Genomic DNA, 20,601 nt, shown 5'->3' with positions numbered 1-20,601 from the left:
TATATCGACCCACGTTCAAGTTATTGTGCTGCAACATTTGGTGCTGTGGGCTTAGAAATTCCAAGATGGCCGAAAAGCCCACATTTGCGCCAGAATCCAGGAAAACCGCGCAGTTTTGTGCACACCAAAATGGACGCCTGACCTGCCCCCCACCAGCGCCAGCGTGATGGGCCAGAAGTGCCATGAGTGAAACGTGGTGCCAAAGGAAAAACAGCAGTGCCTGTTAGCTCAAAAAGCGCTTTAAAATCACATTTGTTTCTCTGAAATGCAAGCTCAAAATACCTATTTCAAACATTGCAAGATATTCAAAAATCTTACTGAACACCAGCAGACGTCTGGTAGAATGAAGTCTTGTGTGCATACCAAATCTGGAAAGATGAATAGCCTAAAATAATGTTCATAACAAAACTGGCTTAGCTGTGGATGCCAGCAGCTTAAGTGAATTTGGACTTAAAACCACAAAAATCGAATGTTTAAAATAAATGTGTGACCTGATTTTGAGTGTCACATAGGTTGCAACTGTTTAAATGTCTTAGTTTTGAACTTAGAATCAGCGCTCTAACTGCATGTGTAAAAATTGTAAGTTTGATTTGAATGAAGAAAACTGGAACAAAAGTGACATTTAGCTTAAGCCTGGCTTGAAGAGATTGAATTCTGCCCGGCAACTACCCCCGACAGGAGTTGAAACTTGCCCAGAAACTGCATTCCCAGGCCTGGCCTGTCTTCTCCTGCCCCACCAAAAGCAGATTACACCTCTCTGATTGAATTAGGGGAAGGGTACCTGGGGCTGCAGGAAAACAGAACAATTAACTTTCCTTGGCTCAGGCAAATGCTAAATCAGGGGTCGTAAATGGCTTCCTCTTGGAAGGAAATGGAAGGGGCACTGCCTCTGGGAGCCACCGGAGCTGTAGGAGGGGACAGACAGAAATTCCCCCATGTGCTTTGGAACCTAAACCACACTCATCTGGGCCAGAGCATAATTTTCAAAAGATGGATAATTCATAGTACGGGAGTGTCAACATTATGTAAATAATATCATTATTCCTGTGAATTTTCTGTGCACATTTTAAGAGGTGTTAGGACTATGTGGTATGTTCTGGGGAGTAGTAGCGGAAAATAGGGTGTTACTCCAAGTGTCTGTATGTTAAAAATCTGACACTTCATCATCTGAAGCCCATATTCTTTGCGCACATGTGTGTAAATTCTGGAAAAGTTTAGAGGTTGTGTTCTGGATGAAAAGGGCAGCATTCTGTCAGAAGTGGACACAACATCTTACAAAGACAGGGATCAGATGGTTTGGTGCTACGGAAAATATGTTAACTGGACATATAATATTAGAAAAATTGTACATAGATAAATACACATTTGGATCAAAAATAGATTTGTGTGCAAAGTGACAAGGGGAGTGTTCTTTCTGTATGCCATAAAAATGACACCGGATGACTCACAACTCTGTTCTCCAGTGAGAGCACAGAAAATCCGCTAACCTATCAGGATCTTCAGAGGGTTGGGCATAGAAAGTCAGCCTTCCCATCCACTTTCAAAAGACATAAAAAGAGCCACTGAGACCCAGGTAGAGACACTCACTTCCCACTTCAAACTGATTTCCTGCGAAGCGCTTTGCCAGAAGACTCCAGAACTTAGAATCCAAACTTCAAATCCAGAAGACTCCAGAACCAGAGATCCAGACCAGCAGAGCAGAGAGAACTGCAGCTAAACCTGTTGACCAGATCTGTGACAAGGCCCATTCCTTCCAAAATTAGGAGTGAGTATCCAGCCAGAGCTATGCAAACCAATCTCTTAGTTTAAAATAATCTAATTCAAACCATTTCCACCTATTTAGAACTGCATAGAAATCATGTGTCCATTCTATGATTTCAAACCTGTGAAAGTGTCATTTGCCATTTGAATCTTACTTTATTTCTGAAAATCTGCCTCCACAAACTTGTCTGTATCTTTTGAACCGCATGTGCTAGGAACGAGATATAACTTTCATTTTAAAGCTAAGATCCTCAGATTTCCAACATGCCTAAAACTTTCTATTCCTTATAGTTTTCCCGTAATCGCGCTCGACGCACTCGGAAAAAGTGCCGCGAATTGCAATTTGAATCAAATTTCTCCACCTGTCAAAATCGATGTCTTTTGCTTGCAATTGCTGAAATCCATTTTCAACCTGATAATCCCTCATGAATCACTCATAGTGTTGACCTGAACCAATCTTAAGTAGTTATCACCTACCCTGAATCTCCTAGAGGGAATTTAAATCATTTTTAGCATATTTTCACTTCTTTGCAAATCACATTTAAGTATTTTTGCCTGTATTTTAAAATCATCCCTGTGGCTCTAAGCTTGCTAGGGGGGAACTGAATTGGTATTGCATTTGATTGTATTGCTGAAAATTGTGTGCTCCCATTCCATCTCCTTATATTGCATAGGGGGGGAGTGAATTGACAAAAGAAAAAGTGATCATATTATCTGTTATGGAAACCATCTCAATTATTTCTGTGCTGCATTCTTTTCCATCATTGCATTTCCTTGAACGCATAAAAGCATTCTCTGCGACTTTATCCTCTCTATACCAACTCCTAAGTAATTAAATAAGTGTGCTAGTGTAATTTTATCCGTTGTTGATCAACATTATCTTCATAAGTGTGCTATCAAATATTAATTAATTTATAAAAGTGTGATATATATCTTGTTTAATTTTTCAAATAAATCTTTTAATTTGCAAAACAAACCTACTTCTTGGCTCAGTGAGGTCAGGGGGATTCAAAGAGAGGGGCGTTATATAAGGGTTTATCATCCAGATCTATGAACTTGTCATAAAAATATATAATTAAGGGCTTCCCTTGGGCATCCCAGACTGGGCACTGACTTAGTTGGAGTGCTGAATTGAAGTCACTTAACAGCCGAGCCCATCCTGCATCATTCCATACCTAAACCACCAATTGCAGAGATTTTCGTTGCTCTTCTCAAGCTTAGGTAGAAAACAAGAAACCAAATTGGTAAGATTCTACAGTCTTCAGTTTTGTAACAATTGTTGTCTATTGTTTTTTCATTGATCTTACCTACTCCCATAATTCTAATAATCGTTTTACTTCCAAATACATTGAATGCCATTTAAATTTTCAGGTTTGACATTTTAAGACTTCCTATCCAAAACGTTAACTGAAGCTCTGCCCCAGATGGAGACAAAAAACTGCATGATTTTAAACATTTATATAGGACAATTGTAGTTATGAATGAGGACCCAATAAGCACAAGAGAACCGAGGATTTAATTTACAATGGAAATTCTACAGTTGCCAATGTGTACAATTGCTCTAGTAGTTGGCCAAGTGGAGGATTGGTTGACAACTATTGACTTCATCGTAACTGGCTGAGATCTTGTGAACCTACTCCAGACACTTAGCTTGAAATGGAAATTACTTGGAACCACAGTAAAAAGGACAAACAAAAGGGCCTGGTGCTAAATAATCTTTTAATCAACAACTGTGCAACCAGATATGTGACATATCCATTTATATAATGTGATGACATTGAATACACAAGTTGCCATTACCAAATACCTAAATACCCAGTTTGAGAAAATAAGTCAGAAACAATACAGATATGAATAATAAGAGACAAAACAACATTATTAATAGACATTTTAAGAGGCTCAGCTTGAAGACAGCACACAAATGCATAATAAAAATAATTAAAAAAAAACACATGTAGATTAAACCTCACAATCACAAAGGAATATATAAGTTTTATCACAACCCGTTCTTCAAAAGACACGAGCAACATGTTCTCTATGTTAATTAATCTAATTTTGTTTCGCCAGAGTTTGAAAGGGGCCAGAACTCTATATCCACTTAACATCAAATCATTGTCCACTTACAAAGCTTCAGTATGTTGCCATGGCTCTAACTTTTATTGTTCTTTCAGGTTTCTATTTCTATTTGCAATATTACATGTTACTACCCAGTGCAGTATAATAAAGAGTAGTGTGCTGCCCCCTTGCTTTTTAACCTGCATATTTCAGATCAGGTGACCACTTTCAGAAATCTGTCGATTTGCCATCCTCATATCAAACAGGAGCATATCAACCCTTATCTCATTCTGATGATATTGCTGTCTTCGGTAATACCTGTGGAGGTCTTGTCCATTCTCTAGAAGTGTTGGCAAAGTATGCACTTGAGAACGGACATAGTATCTATCTCAACAAAACAAAGGTAATGCAATTCAGTGGGAAGAAGAATCCACGCCCCTCCTCTTTCCTTCATAGTCAAATCGGGGGTATACAGCTAAGTAGACCTATTTAGCAATGACAATAGATGGTTGAAGGGGCCATGTACTATTGATAGATAATGGCAAAGAAAGGCTGCCACATTATCACTTCTAATTGACAAATTTGCAAGATAGTCAACTGGCTATTCCTTGGATGGAATTATACGTTTATATAAAAAATGCGACTGTCCGGCAGTCCTTCATGGTCTGCTAGCTATCACTATTAATAACCTGACGCGGCTTAGTGTTCCAGAGGGTAAATTCTGGTGCAGAATACTAGCACTTCTGGCAGTGTTCCTATTCAAATTCTGCGCCTAGAATTAAGGTAACCCTTGTTGGATGGGCAGGTGTTATTGAAAATAGGGCTCTTTGTTTATCAAAGCTATTATTACAGAATCAACATGCCGATATTAAATCTGATGGGGACTCCCATTGGGGTGAATGATTGTAGTGGGAATAGATCTTTGCCACTGAATTCTGTGTGTGTTAGATTGTTTGGTCGTGTCGGTTGGTCTCCTTGCAGGACCAAGACTTGCGTGTGCTACTTGCCGTTTGGGGAAAATAAAGGTCATAACGTGGGAATGGAATTTGACCTGTCCCCATTTAAGACTGTTGAAGATCTCTATTGTAATTGTAATGGGTTATTTATAATGCGCTTAATACCCAGAGGTTGATAAGCGGAGACCCAGGGATCGAATCTGTTTTGCTGCACTTCATCTTGCCTCCAAGACAAGAGTGTTGCCCCTGAGCTATCCTCCTGAGAAATCAAAGAATTACTAAACAGATATATGTCCCTGCAAATGTATTTATTGATCTGTCCCTCTTATAAGTTGTGGCATTTTCTTCTACTCTTCAGCATTGTTGCTTCAAGGTTTAGCCTCCAGGCTGATAGGAGACACTCCCGGATATGTAAATTGAGGAATACCCTCGGAACTCCCAAACATGTATTTACTGAATGTCCAAAAAGGGGCAAAATCTATATCATTTATATGGAATATGCAATATATAATTATATTTTATGTTCAAAAACATTCTATGCTGTCCTAAAAAGGTCTTGACTGCAATGTGCATAGCACACAAATTGTCATCTGTGAAATGGAAATATTTCTTTTTATCATTATAGTGAAAAACATTTCTGAATATAACCCATTACCCCCTGCTCTTGGTTTAAGTAAATAGCAGAACAAACACTTAGGGTGATTCTCTGAATGGAAACATGTACAACGAGAAATTAAATATTATTTCCCTATTATCATACAATATAAATAAATAAATTATGTTTTATTTGCTAATTTGTATATTCATATGAAGAAAGGTTTCCAGTTTCCCCTGAATTGTTAGTGTCATAAATAAACATTAGCCATAAACAAAGAAATGAACAGCATGCAAATAAATCACAGAAGAGGATAGGTTGAGAATGATTTAAGAAATGCCATGACTTCTATTAACATAAAGAGTCCAAATATAAAGGTTCCCGCAAGATCATGATCATAATTGTGTTTTAACCTTCTTGAAACAGATGTATGAATGAATACATCTTTATGCTCAAGTTTCAATATTCGAAACTATAAGTGGGTCTCTGAGTACCATAAAATAAAATAAAAATTGTTCATTAAAAATATATTTTTCAATTTGTCATGTATTATTAACAATTAATATTAGATGCCTTTATTATACCTAAATGTATCTTTATTGTTATAGATGATAAAGGAGGGAGAATGTGCAAAATATTTGATATTTTGCTTAGAATGTGGGAACATTTCATCAAATACATAGGCAAACAGATATGCATATTTATGAATGCCTAATTTAGTTTGTCATATTGTTCGTCTTTGTATTTTTGGATTTTTATTTAAGGAACACAATGGATGCAATTTTCTATTTAATGACATATATAGGAAACAGTACAGGAAACAGACCCAACCCCTGGGCACCATGCCATCACATTAACGATTGGAGATCTTAGTGAGAACAATTCTCAAGGAGGTGGCAAAATGAGCTAAAGGCCCGAAACATGAACTAATGACATACACAAAAATGGTTAATAATACAAGCTTATTCCACTGCAAATTTGCTATTCACATCTTTATGCAGACTAAATGGTGTGCAAAATCCTTGTAAGAGATCTATTAGCGAGATCCTGCCAGTAAGGTAATGATAGAGTTGTAATCAAGGAGTAGGAAGTTGACACTTGAATGTAGCAGGAGGGAGGAACTTGTTGGGTGTAAGACGTGTCGGTATCAAAAATGCGTGTATTTGGGAGAGGCAGAGGGGAAGAAGAAAGAGTGGACTCAAATAGTAATTAATTTCACTTAGTACATTAAAATTCTGGCAGGTAAATTGTGGGCAGATTTTCATTATCAGAGTTGTCATGTTACACTGCTGAACTCTTAAGTGATTGTCAAAAAGAAACCACAATTTGTAAGCTTTTGGCTAAGGGCAGATGGAGATATGGGGGTATTCGTGTAGGGTGAACACTGGAGGCATGGAGAAAGATGACACATGTCAATGAGGAGCTTAGCATTAGGCAGCATAGGTTTATCCAGTGGTGGAAATCTGTGAGGCAGGTCTTAATGTGGTTAGAGATAGAAGGGGCAAAGGAGTGAAAGGAGAAACAGATGTCAATGTCAAATGCAGATTGTCTGCAGTGAAAGCCAAAGGATGAGGTTTGCATGCCCAAGAAGAAGCTGTAGAAGGTGAAGATGTGTGGGTCAAGTAATGATTCCTGTGGAACTCTCATGAGAAGGGGGCCTGGGAAAGAGGAATTCAAGTTTTATGAGTTGGGGAAGGAGTATTCCAAGAAATAAGAGGAAGGAGGGAGACTGAAGGAGGGATTAATGGTGCTCAGTGTGCAGGGCTGTGGAGAGGCCAAGGAGGTTGAGGATTGATGATAGGTGAGAGTGGTGGCCATGGTGAAGAAGTTTGGGATGTGGATGAGAGTTGTTTCAGTGGATTGCTTGCTCAGGACGTCTGCATGAATGGAATTACAGAGCAAGTGATCCTCAAGACAGTTGACAATGTGATTAAAGACAACAGTCTGAAAGACTCTGGCCTGATGGGGCAGGATAGACTGGTGTATAAAAAAAATAAAGTTATCTTGTATAAAGCCATTCTGTCATGTTTGTTGGCTTTTCTACCCATGATTCTGTAAGAAACGTCAGAAAAGGGGTGTTGATGGGAAAGCAGAAATAGAAGATGCAAACCCTGTGGTGTTGATAGTTGCTGGATGAAAGTGTCTAAGCCCTCAGTGCCATTTTGCTTCTTTTGGATTCACAGAAATGCTTGTGAATATGTTATCAAAAGGGAGATTCCAAAATATGGAAGCACTTAAGGTACAGTTCCATACTAATTAAGTTGGGCAAATACATTTGGCTGAACCCTACATAACGTGAATTTACACTATGTTTGGGTGATTCAGGTTCAGCTGAACTTGTAAGTGATTTGGGTGAAAGATTGCAACTCTACATGAGTAACTGGTATCCTTTTAAGACATGTCAGAATCATCTATAGCAGAAATACTTGACATGTAAGTTTGCCTTAGACCTACAATCTTTTTGAGGTCATTGACCCACAGCCTTGGACTGTTCCTACTAATACATAAGACACTTCAGTAGTCCTCATTGAAACAAACTCAATAGAAATTAAACGTCATGCACTGCAGGACTGTCGCTACCCTCCCTGTCTGTTATGAACTCCCTATTTTGTAATATTATAACACTTAATAATTCCTCTGGATGATGGAAAGGAGACACAGGCATGCCTAATAAGTGACCTACTCTGCTTGTCTAACATGTAATCTTACATTTCCCCAGTTCAATTTTACTCATTTTGATCATCTTCAGAAGGACGAAAGGCTTAGGTCTTCAGACCAGATTTAAACCTGGGTCTTGCAGGTTACACACAGATCTGTGCAATAGGTTCATTAATCTGCTGTGATATCTTACTGCACAGTTTAACATCAGCGATAGCTCAAATGATACTCCCAGTGATGGTTCAATGGTTTTTATTTGTGGTTTCAGCATGGCTAGGGCTGCCCTTCTCTCTCTCTCGTCTTCATGTAGTGTTCTCCACCTAGCCCATTTGCTCCTATTCCCTTGGTTTTTAGATAAAAAATAGTGTCCATTACTGTTTAATTTCTAGATAACTGATTATGATAACCTTAAGGCAGTGGCCTTTTCTATTATAGACTCTCCCTGTACTATCCATTGGTTAGTAGTTATAAGTGGCGGTATACCTACAGACATTCTACCTGACTCTGCCAGATTCCTCTCATGCCCTGTCATTCCTTTCCATCTCTTTATACTCTCCTCTCCTCTATCTACCCTAATGTTCCCAACTCCTCCCAACTTCCCTCCTTTTACTGCTTATGTCACTCCTCCTCTGTCTGTCCGATATCTCTGTTGCCTCCTCAACCCTGTTATGCTACTACTCTCCTCTATACTCTACCACTCTCCCCTCTGCACTACTACTCCCTCCTCCACTCTGCTACTCCCTCCTCCACACTAGTACTGACGTCTTCACACTAGTACTCCTTCCTACAAGTTATTACTCCCTCCTCCACACTATGGCTCCCTCCTCCAAGCTGCAGCTTCAGACTCCACACTACTACTACAACTCCATCCCACTTTCTTCTCAGTCACCCTTCTTCCACACTCACATTCACTTTACATTCACTGTCTACACTCCCTCAGCAAATGTCTTCCTCACCTGGGAAATGTAGGAAAATTACAGAGAATTTCTTAAATGGTTTAAGCACTGCCCCGTTTATCCGGGTGGGGCCACAGTTCTGCAATAATGACGGACATGCTGCAAAGTATCAGAGTTTGTGTCAAGCACCATGGCTCTGATCCCCCTAAGCTATGTTCAGATTTTGGCAGGAGTTTTGACTTTGTTTTTTGTCCCTGGTGGTCTATTGCAGCTTCATCAATTCACTACTGTGCATGTTGAGGCTGGAGTCCGATGTGTGGGGTTGGACCCGGTCGGGTAGAAGCTCCAGCTTCTCATTCTCTTGATCTCTCCCTACCAGCAATGTTGATATGATGATCGCATATGGATAAACGTGTGTGCATTGGAGCTCTGCCTCACTTTTCACTGACTCTGTCTTCAGCTGGGGGTTGGCATTGACTTGCGTGCAACAGAAATGAGCTGTTGTCTTGTGGGTAGTCCCTTGAAGTTATGAAGGATCCACAGGAGTCCAGGTAACTTTATAGAAATAAGTATATATTGACATAAGGAGGACCTCCTGTCCAGACTGCAACTGCTGACCTAGACAATCACAAAGCCTTATGTACACACTGTTTTGGAACCCTTGGTGGATCCATGTTTCCCAGGAAACACAATAACATGTTGTTCTAAAACTGTCCAACTAGGTAGCAACCAGGTAAACAAATACACACTTGAAAAACTGAACATGCAAAACATGTTTATCTTAATAGTGACCAGCAACATATTCATAAATGTACACTATCCCAAATGACAGTCATAAAGTATTTGATATCCATGTATTTTTTGATTATGAAACACATTTAATAAACCTATATGTATACAACCTCTACCCTTATGACTGTTTCCTCCTGTGTATCAGGCAAAGAAACAGCTCACTTGACCAGCACTTATAGTAACAGGAATAGAGTGATTTGAAATGGTACTGCACAAGTAACGGCTAGAGGGGGCAGGACATAGGCACTCTCAAAAGCCAACATCCCCCTGTGCGGTCGGACTGGCTCTGAATTCCTCCCTGGTAGGCCTACCACTTACGGCTGAGAGTAGTTCTCATCCCCTCTTGACAAGGTTAGGGTACTGACCATGACACATTCATGTGCAGTCCTACTTGGATAGCATTTACAAATGTGCAGGACTCTGTGTCTTCTTGCTATGTCCACCAACACGCCTAACCCAATCCTTCCCTTTCCCCTAACCTTTCTCTCCATTCTTGAAGCTGTTTGAGCTATATTATGTATGTTATTTCCCCAAAGATCAGCCTGGACCAGCCCAAATTTCTCCCAAATATCCATAGAGATGTATGGCTCTTAAAAGAGATGTGGGCAGATTCAGCGTGGAAGGCAAATCTTTAGGATCCTGCAAACCTGCCCAAATCAGGAGCCTGGAGATCACCTTTGCGAAAATTCGGCCAAACTTGTCACTGATTTGGGAGGAGTGTGATGGGGCTACAGAAGATAGTTTAGCCATAGCTCTATTATTGTTCATGTGGTAGTGGCTAGGCCTGTGGTGGGTATGTGTGTGGGCTTGTGTGGTGTAAAGGGGTAGGAGATTTTAATGGTTAGTCATTTAGTCAGAATGTGACATTATACACATGATGGGTGCATGTCGTGGTGGAAAGAGGTTTCCCTATAAGGAACACCCCCAAATAATTGCTTCCACATTTCAGTTACATACAGAGATCAACATAAAGAGCTAAACATAGTTCTTGGGTATAGTACATCACTCAGTGAGCAGGAGCTTCATGTTGAGAACAAAAAGCTAGTAGCATGCATAGTTTGCAGTAAATCTAACATCAACATGAGATTCAAGCAATGACAACCAGGGATTGAAATAAAGATTTGATGAGTAGTGGATAAGAACAGACTTTGGGTATCAAGCATCAAACAGTGAGCAACAGTTTCCACTGGAATATTATTAGCTAATAGTGTGTGTCGCAAATCTAGCTGGCACATGAGATTCGATCCATTTGTACCCATTCCACAGGATATTTTATGTTGCAATTGTCTTCATTTTTTATCTATGATTTGATATTTATTCAGCACAAATACACCCAAGGGCACCTTGGCACTTTTACCAGCAAAGCAAATCAGCCAACTGACCTCTAATAAAAAAAGAACTGTATTTACAGCTCGCCGAAAGACAATGTGATTCTCAGTAGCCCATAGCTCAAGAGCTCATGTGATTTAGACTGGGAATGCAACTTTGCTGTTAGGGAGATCATCTTTACACATCGTATCTGCATTATAAGGAATGTGAAGTTCTTGAAGACTTTAATTCCATGGCTTGCCGGATTCCCTGAGAAATACATACTTTAGTTCTGAGTCTGCCTTTCAAATGTAGCATGGTTCATTCTTTGAAATAAAGGCAGTCAAAAAGACATGTTTACCATACTTACAAAATGTGGGAACTATATGCAGTTCGACAGGCATCTTTTTTTTTTTTATCATGACAGCAAACAAGAAGAAATAATTTTCAGTTAATGCCAAAGTTGGGCATATCATTCCCCTTGCTCTGCATGAAGACATGTCATATTTTACTTACTCTAGGCCTAATTTGTATTGAGTAAACAATCTTCCACAATTGTTATTTTCCACACAGATTATTGACTTTATTGTTGTTTTTTCAGACAACCCAACTAGGTTTTAGTATACAGTGGGTTAAAAAGCCCTACCCAATTATATAGCCATAGGGGAGTTGCTTTCTGAATATATACACACACTGTTAAGGGGTGTTATTGGTGGATTGAGAAAAAATGATGCTTCTTGTTTGTAATTCATCCTCACTATGACAACAGGAAAGGCCACAGATGAAGGGAACCTACAATACCCATGGATCTCATCTATGTCATCTGACCAACAAGCTTAGCATATTCTAGAAAGTATCCAATTGTTCCGACTTTGAAAACATTTGCAAAGACAAGACTTATGGTGTTCTTTTTATGTGGAGTAACCCTTGCTTCTTTCTGCAGCCCACCCCCATTGGGTTGAGAAAATTAATGATACTCAGCTGGACAGTGGAGACCAGCTTCGATGGGAATGCAAAGCCACTGGAAAACCAAGACCCAGCTATCGCTGGTTGAAGAACGGGCAGCCTCTCCAATCACAGGTACAACATTAGAACAAGTGCAAATCTGGCTGTTATTTGACTTGCTATCTTGATTCTGATGATTCTGATTTAACAGAAGTAGAAACAGATTTGAAAAGCATTGCTAAATCGTGTGATGACTATTAGAGCTAATCCCAGAGTCCTAGCACAAAAGCTGGTGAAGGTCGACATGGTCAGCCTGAACCATACTACTATTGACAGGGACATTGTGTACTCTTGTATCAGATCTGTTTTTTAACACCCATTTACACTTAACCAGGTTGTATTCATGGTTTGTAATCCACACGCTCTCCATTAATTCAAAAATCAACATGGCAATTTACCCAAAATGACATACAGTGTTACCTATCATCAGTTTGTTAAGTGCTGGGTGCATCTTTACACATAACCACGCCAACTCTCCATGTCGACGTTTATTGTTAGGCAGTTAAAGAAACTGTGAGATTGGACTGAAGATACTTTTATGAGATTGCTATTTTAACAATTACATATTTTGCATTTCTGCTGGTTTAGTGTACTGCTTGCTCTGTGTAGTTTTCCAGGATTTTGAAATTCTCTCAATGCTTAACAAATTGCAAACTTACATTTCTTTGCCAAACAATTTTACACTGTATGCGAGTTAGATAGCTGCGTGTGTTGTCCCCGTTTTAGAAATCTCTGTGTAACACTACAATGAAAGGTTATGATAGATCTATTGCACAGCAGCTGCTTTGGGACTCTTTGAAGGTTCTTGGCAAAAAAGGGTTACACTGTACTTGCCATTTCACATTAAATAAACCTTTGGTCTTAGTTGAAAAAAATAGAACTGTGTAAAACTGTGTGTAGTGCATAAAACCCACACATGCCACTATTTGTTGCAGCCTTTAATGGATGTATCACAGATGTCATGGTCGCGGGCCAGTGTGTGACAAGTAGACGGTCTCAGGAAGAGGGAGAGATGAAGGTCCCTGGAGTAGATGTGCTCACCCACTTTGAGCCATGCTGGCAGACTGACTGGCCTACTGTGGGGCATGCCTTCCTATGCTCCGCATTGCAGTACATCACAGACAGTGGATGAAGCACACTCCGCTACAATGACAGAGCTCTCAGCGGACACATTTCTCTGAACGTGTTCTCTTTACAGACGAGCAACGCTACCATGGGTGCCTGTATGACTGGTCAGCGAGAAAGGGCAGCTAACCGTGCCACTGGCTAGAGACCTCATGCGCACACATCCCCACCTCCACTGTTGGCATCCTTTAATCACGATTCATTGCCAGTGAACATGAAGTAAAATGGTTTTACAGTGTACAGACTGTGTCTTGGCAAGTGATGGCTGACTTCACTGCAACAATGCAGCTATATCTTTTCAATAGTAACAGCCCACAGGCACAGTGACTATGGGCCTCATTACACGGAAGGCGGTAATGGTTAACGGCCACCGTTAATGGTAACGGTGACCATTAACCATTACCGCCTTACTACGAGGTCCCTTAGCGGGTTGGTGCTTTAACGCCTGCTTTTTGCAGGCGTTAAAAACCAACCCGCTAAGGGACCTCGGAGCTAATTACGGCACCGCAAAATTGCGGTGCCGTAATTAGCGCCTTCCCCATTCCCATAGAGCCTATGGGGCAGAAATGGGAATGGGGAAGGGCAATGGCGGAAGGGGGATTTACCGCCCCTCCAACCTTGGAATGGGGCGGTAAATCCCCTTTCCGCCAAGGCGGTGCCGGTATTTTACAGGCCTGAGCCATGGCGCTAATAGCGCCATGGCTCACCGCCTTCTGTGTAATGAGGCCCTATACCTGTGAAGGTACCAACAGAGAACAGCCACATCCTAACAACTGGCACCCGAAATATTGGTGGTTGAATAGAAGCCAGAAGACACTTTTACCTTGTAGGTAAGGTTTAGGAAAACGCTCCTAAATATCCATATGAATATCACACTTAGTATGCAGGGCATCGCAAGAAGCAGGAGATGATCGCAGTATATGCTTATGTATGGGAACATCTTTTGACAAGTGAGTCATGGGCTTATAGAAATCTACAACTTTTAAAATGTTGCATAAAGACTGAGCCTACAGGAGATATTATGGGCATCTTAAGGGAGGGTAGCCTTGTTAAGGTTTGAAAAATAGTTCTCAGGACATAAGACCACCTCCAGCAAAACAATGTGACACAGTATGGCCAAGACAGCTATGCAGACAGGAAACGTATGCACATTCTATTATGTATGTCAACCAAACACTGACTGGCACGACAGTCCAGAATAAAAACAGTGCAAGCAAACCTGCAAGTTCGAGCCACCTGGAAAATGGAGAAGAAGTAAAGAGGATTGACTGCAGATATGACATCATGAGGAGAAAGAGGACCGAGATTAGGTGGCGCCCAAAGCAAAGCAAACCTTGGCCAATCCCAAGAACAGCAGTCGGTGATAATCCTACACTTAACATTGTTACTGAAGTATCCATCGTTCTGTTTATTCGGGTCGTTTGTATAGATAAAATACCAATGCAACAATGTCTGGTGTATTGATGGTGGCACATGCCATTAAATATTGTCACGTGATTTTTGCATATCCACTCTGACGTGAACAAAACATGTTCTGCAAAATGTGACAGATTACCAAATATTTTTGAAGACTAAAGTATATTTTTAATACAATGCTGTAAAATAAAAGACGTGACCAAGCAGAAACACATAAAACATCTGGAAAACCCCACCAATTGCAGATGCCATGTTATGCGTTTTGTGTTCACCGGTGTCTTCACCTTCCTCCCCGCTCTCTCATTATCCCTGTCACACTGGATTCCCAATCTAGTCATTTCTATTTCTAGGTGATGCGACTCCCAGAGGAACGGTAACCAAATTAAAAGCGTTTCTGCTCCAAGATTCATTTCACACATTGTCAGACACAGGAACAAAGATGCATGCCGGAATTGTCTTGCAACTTTTCTCTCCCGTATTGAATTCCCCCAGTGGGCTCGCCAAACAGGGACTGCGCAAGTGAAGATGTCATGCTTTGCTGTGCAGTGAATGCCTGGCAACTTTGGAAATCAATAAGCAATGCAATTAATTAGAAAGTAATTGGAATACCAAGCATCGTTTTTTCTTGCATCCACGGCAATACAGTTGTCCTTAAAATGCGGGCTTGGTGGCTTCTTTAATTCGCTTTTTCTCAACAAATGGTTGAGGGATCTCTATAAATCGCTGCTTGGAGAGCGCTCTGTTGACTTTATACAGATGCCACGTGTTTTCTCTGCTCTTTACTGGTGCAACCTAACCAGCAACCAATTATATAACATATATGGGCCTCATTACACGGTAGGCGGTGGACCAAGGTGCTATTAGTACCTTGGTCCATGCCGGTAAAATACCGGCACCACCTTGGAGGAAAGGGGAATTACCGCCCTATTCCAAGGTTGGCGGGGCGGTAATTCCCCCTTCCCCCATTGCCCTTCCCCATTCCCATTTTTGCCCCATAGGGCATAATGGGAATGGGGAAGGTGCTAATTACGGTACCGCAAATTGCGGTACCGTAATTAGCACCCTGGTCCCTTTGCGGGTTGGTTTTTAACGCCTGCTAAAAAGCAGGCGTTAAAGTACCAACCCGCAAAGGGACCTCGTAGTAAGGCGGTAAGGGTTAACGGTCACCGGTACCATTACCGTTGACCGTTAACCCTTACCGCCTTCCGTGTAATGAGGCCCATAGTGAATACATGCAAGAGATTTGTGGCTGCTTCAACCCCAATAAGGATCTCCCTCCCATCTGATGTATCGTAAAGCTAAAGCCGCTGGTGGAGATTCATGAAGGTAAAGAAGCGGGTGTGGAAGCTCAGCATATGTGTGTTCCTTCATTACCACTGACTATGGGGGGCATCACAAGGTTGCCGGCCCCGTTAAACCCCTACCGCCGCCTTACGAGGTTTGCTCGCGGGACACGGTAAGGGCGCCTGGATTTACCAGGCGCCCTTAGCAGGTCCGGCGAGCAGACTATGGGGGCTCGAATGGGAATGGGGAGGTCCCGGGTCCGGGTTCCTTAAATGAGGAATTACCGGGTCCTCCAAGGTTGGAATGGCCCGGTAATTCCTCATTTAAGGAACCCGGACCTGGTACCCATAGTAAGGGGGTAGCCATGTCGCTAATAGCTCCAACCTTGTAATGACCCCCTATATTATTTGCAGAAAGTACATCTTCCTAATTGTGACGTTTTCTATGTAAAAACATTGCCTCATCTGAGTTGTAGGGGACTCTCTGATGTTCTGCGGGATTCCATCTCGTCTGGAGCAGTCTCCTGAAGTCACCAGACGCTTTCTAGATCCTAGACATCTATCTGAAGGTCTCAACGTGCTTGGAAGTTGTGCAAACTGATTCACTGGTAGATTCTTCGTAGTATATTTGTCTACCAGATATCTTGAAAATTCCAGTTTCCATCATGTTTTCCTGTGACTGGCATCATCATCTTTGTCGGGCATCTTTGCCCCCTATCTTGTAACTACTTCCATGGTTCATTCCACAGCCCTATATGCTTACCTGGTATGGTATGGTAATGTTTATTTATTAAGCGCATACACACAGGCAAGTGTTTCAAAGTGCTCAAGCAGGGTGGGAACATGGGGAAAAACAACAGTCGCTCAGAGCCCTTGAAATTCTGAGACGATAATAGTCTGCACAGGCAGAGTAAGTGCATTTAAGAGTTGAGACCCAGCAAATAGGCCTGACGATGATTCAGCAGTTTTACCAATTGCAATTGACGGGTAAAGACAAGGGAGAACAGACAGACGATCTTCAGGCACGGTGCATTTGGATCATGCAAGTGCACAGACGGTCACAAGGAGGGGGAGGTCCAAGGGCACCCAGTCGGTGGAGACTGGGTTAAGTGGCGAGAGAGCCACTCTCTAGGGTTATTTCTCAGTGCAGTGAGGGGGTGGAGTGCAGAACCCTCAGGCATGTGTGAGAGAGGACTGGCAGGGGATGCTGGGGACCTGTGAGACTCTGAGGTACACCAGTAGCCAGTCAGCAAGCTGTAAGGAGGAGGAGGGAGAAAGGGAAAAAGCAAAGAGCTAGGTTAGCAATATAGAGGGGGAAAGGAAAAGAGGAAGGTGTTAAGGAGTTTCCGGAAATTAAGAAGATCAGAGGATAAGGATCTCCCTCCAAATCTCTGCTTGGAGAACCGGCTCACTCACACAAGGTTGGAGGTAGATGAGCACAGGGCTCTTGTGGCACAGCATTTAGATAGGCAATGTTTGCAGTTAGGTAGGCCCCAGAAAGCCTTGTGGACAATGTAGAGGGTCTTGAACTTGATTCTGCAGCTACGTGGAGCCAGTGAAGGGATTTCAGCACCAGAGAGATGCTGCCCCTGGGCTTGAGGTCAAGGATAAGTCTTGTGGTTCTGTTCTGGATGAGTTTCAGAGGGTGCAGGGCAGAAGCAGGGAGGTTGAGGAAGAGGCTGTTTCAATAGTCCAGCCTAGAGAGAACCAAGGCTCTGGAGACAGCCACTGGAGGTAAGTGAGAAAAGGGAGAGTACCTCTGAGGAGGTTTAGCTGATAGACTTTTTAGTGATGTCTAAAATGTGATAGGAGAAGGAGAGAATGGAGTCGAAGATTACCACAAGGTTTTTAGACTCGCAGGTGGGTGCGGGCGCAGGGCCAAGGTAGGCTAGTCAGAGTGAATGTGGGAAAGCAGGAGCAGGGGTCCCAATGTGAACGATCCCAGTCTTACTGGCGTTGAGGCAGTGGTCGTTTGCAGCACACTATGACTGAATAGCGGACAGTCAGATATGAGCGAGGAGGAGCGGTAGAGGGTAGCCTGAAAGATAGTTGTGTGTCATCCACATAACACTGGAAGTTAGTGGTGAAGATGGCAATCACACGTGCCAAATCAGCCATATAGACGTTGAAGAAACAGGGGGATAGGTTGGATCCCTGGGGAACGCTGCAGGTTGAGAGAGCGATAGTCGAGAGAAAGGCTCAGAGTTCCACCTGGGATGGGCGGTCAAAGTGAAAGGAGGTTAACCATTCCAAAGCCTGACCTGTGATTCACAGGGTGTCACAGAGATGTCTCCCATCTGCTTAGGCCAAAGTCGAAATGTATTCTCATTGTGGATGGAACTCGGCCAATTCAGAGAAATCCAGCCAGGTGAGTCCACCCAACAGCCACCGTCCATATCCCACCACTTCTGTGGATTCCTTGTTACGTTATTCTGGTTAAACAGTCCCATGAGGGCACTTTGACACTTATTTGGAGATATAAACTGCATTCTTTCAGATGGGCCCATGTGACTGCAGTCTTTAGATTTCATATGTTCATTGACTGGCCTGGGTCATTCATAATAAAAATCAATTGCATTTGACTGCAGTGTACATTTTATTACAGTCAGCCTTTGGTGCCTGAACTCTTTTTAAGCAAGCATTATTTCAGTATTGAAAACAAAGAAAACCAATGTCTTTGTAAGTTTAGCAGCCATCTTTATGGCCTGATTGAAAAATCGTTATCCATGGGGTTTTCTGATGGGAAAGGGCGTTTGTAAATAAGGCCCTCAGTGCTATTGTGCATGTCATCTCGTTGTTCTGTCCTGTTTTGCCTGAGTGTGCATTATGCAGTGCCTTCATTTCACGCTATCACTTGTTCCCAGAGGGGTGTGCTAGTCAATCATTAAGCATATTGATGTTTTTTGTATTTCAATTTTTTGAAGCAGCCGGATGTCAGGATTGATGTTTAATTTATTTATTTTATTTATTTATAGATTTATATTGCACCAATAAGCCTGCAGGCATCGGGGTGCACACGTATAGATGCAGACCTTAACACATAAAACAATACACGTTCCTACATAAAAGTACATTTTCCTTAGTGAATTTTTCACCTGAACAGGTTCGTTTTCAGTGCTTTTCTAAACATGCAATAGTTCTTCTCAAGCCTCAATTGTACTGATATATTTTTCTATCCCTGGGCTGCTTTCACTGGAAAAGCACAACCACTGGGTCCATTCCCATTGGACTTTTTGAATTTGGGGCAGTTGATCAGGCCCTGATCCTCTGAACTCAGATACCTTTGAGGTACATAGGGCGAGATCTTTTCCTTCAGGTATGCAGGTGCATTTCCTGAGATACATCTGTGTACCAGCGTCAAAGTTTTGAACTGGATTCTATCTTCCATTGTCAATACTGATAGTAACTGAGGTTCTAATCAGTTCCTGGGTACAATGCCTTTACAATAAGCATTGTTGAACAGAATGAGTTTAGAACAAGAGCAGCAAGGGGGAAGTGGTGGAAACAGAGACATGGGCCACGGCCAGGGGAATACACTATGAATATATAAGGGAACAATAAAGCCATTAGATGGGCCTTAATGGAAAATGCACTAAAATATTCACGGTTAATCAAGGAGTGGGTCGAGGGTGCACCCAAACTACTATTTGCACTTTTTTTGGGTTAAAGTTGAACACGTCCTCGGTTGACCCTCCAAATCTTAATGGCGAAGAGCAACCTTTCTTACTTTTAGCAGATGATACAGCCATCATTTCAAGAACAACATTGGGATTAAGAAAGGCTTTGCAATTGTTTCAACTAGCATTGAGGAAAAGGGCCTCACCATTAACAGCAGTAACACCAAAAGCCATGCCATGTAATAGACCAAAAAGATGAAACTCATCAGCTGACATAATGAGGGAACTGAAAGAGTGTGTGGATCACTCTGATTACCTGGGTGTGTGTTTTAGTATTAAGGGTATATGGGGCCCCCAAAACTATAAAGGCATAGTCATTCTAAATAGAAGAGTCGGGTTAGCCTGTCCTTTTAAAAGTACTATGGGAGACACATCTTAGCCCCATGTTTGGAGATCTGTAGGACTCAGGTAACAACAGCTGTATTGTAGGTGCAGAGATGTGGGTCTTTATTACTGTTAAACCCTTTTTTAGCGGTTATCACCACTCTTGAAATAAATGTTTGCACTACCACTTAATCTTACACCTGGAACTTGGTCACACAGGTATTGAGTGCATTGCCAAAATAAAGCCAGTGCTTTTACAGGCTTTACAGTCCTCCCCAGGGATCTAACCTCTCTCCCTGGCTGTTCAACCAATACCTGGCACTCCATGCCCACTGCATCGCCGCTCTCTTTCCCAACTTTCAGTGCTATACGGATGATACCCAGCTCATTTTCAGGCTACCCTTGGCCTCCTCCTCCTCTCCTTCCCTCATCTCTGACTGTCTGCCATCCAGGAATGGCGTGCCGCCAATGACCTCTGCCTTAATGCCAGTAAGACTGAGATTCTACTCATCCTCCCACCTACTCCCTCCTTCCCTGTAGCTCTCTGGCTGACCTCTCTTGGCCCTCCTCCCACTCCCACCGGCAAGGCTAAAAATGTCAGGGTCATCTTCGACTCTGCACTCTCCTTCTCCCCTCATATCTCTGACGTCTCTAAGAATTCACACTACCAACTACACCTCCATAGAGGTATTCCTCCTTTCCTCTCCTTCCGCTAGAAGCTCACTGTCTCCAGAGCCCTGGTCCTCTCCA

General features: G+C 42.1%; 1 protein-coding gene across 6 annotated transcripts in view; it reads left to right on the top strand.

Annotated features, from left to right (window-relative positions):
* The window catches only part of CNTN5 (contactin 5), a 3,106,629-nt gene that overhangs the window by 1,935,015 nt on the left and 1,151,013 nt on the right, over positions 1-20,601 (top strand). For all 6 annotated transcript variants that reach the window (XM_069639123.1, XM_069639125.1, XM_069639124.1 and 3 more), the window contains one exon: positions 11,965-12,101. In XM_069639123.1, the coding sequence (XP_069495224.1) occupies positions 11,965-12,101 (137 nt within the window). The remainder of the gene's footprint in view (positions 1-11,964; positions 12,102-20,601) is intronic.

This window comes from Ambystoma mexicanum, chromosome 7q (assembly GCF_040938575.1).
Source record: "Ambystoma mexicanum isolate Mex_15411 chromosome 7q, UKY_AmexF1_1, whole genome shotgun sequence".
Taxonomy (NCBI): Eukaryota; Metazoa; Chordata; class Amphibia; order Caudata; family Ambystomatidae; genus Ambystoma; species Ambystoma mexicanum.
Note: the sequence above shows the minus strand (reverse complement) of the source record. Positions and strands in the feature narration are given on the sequence as shown.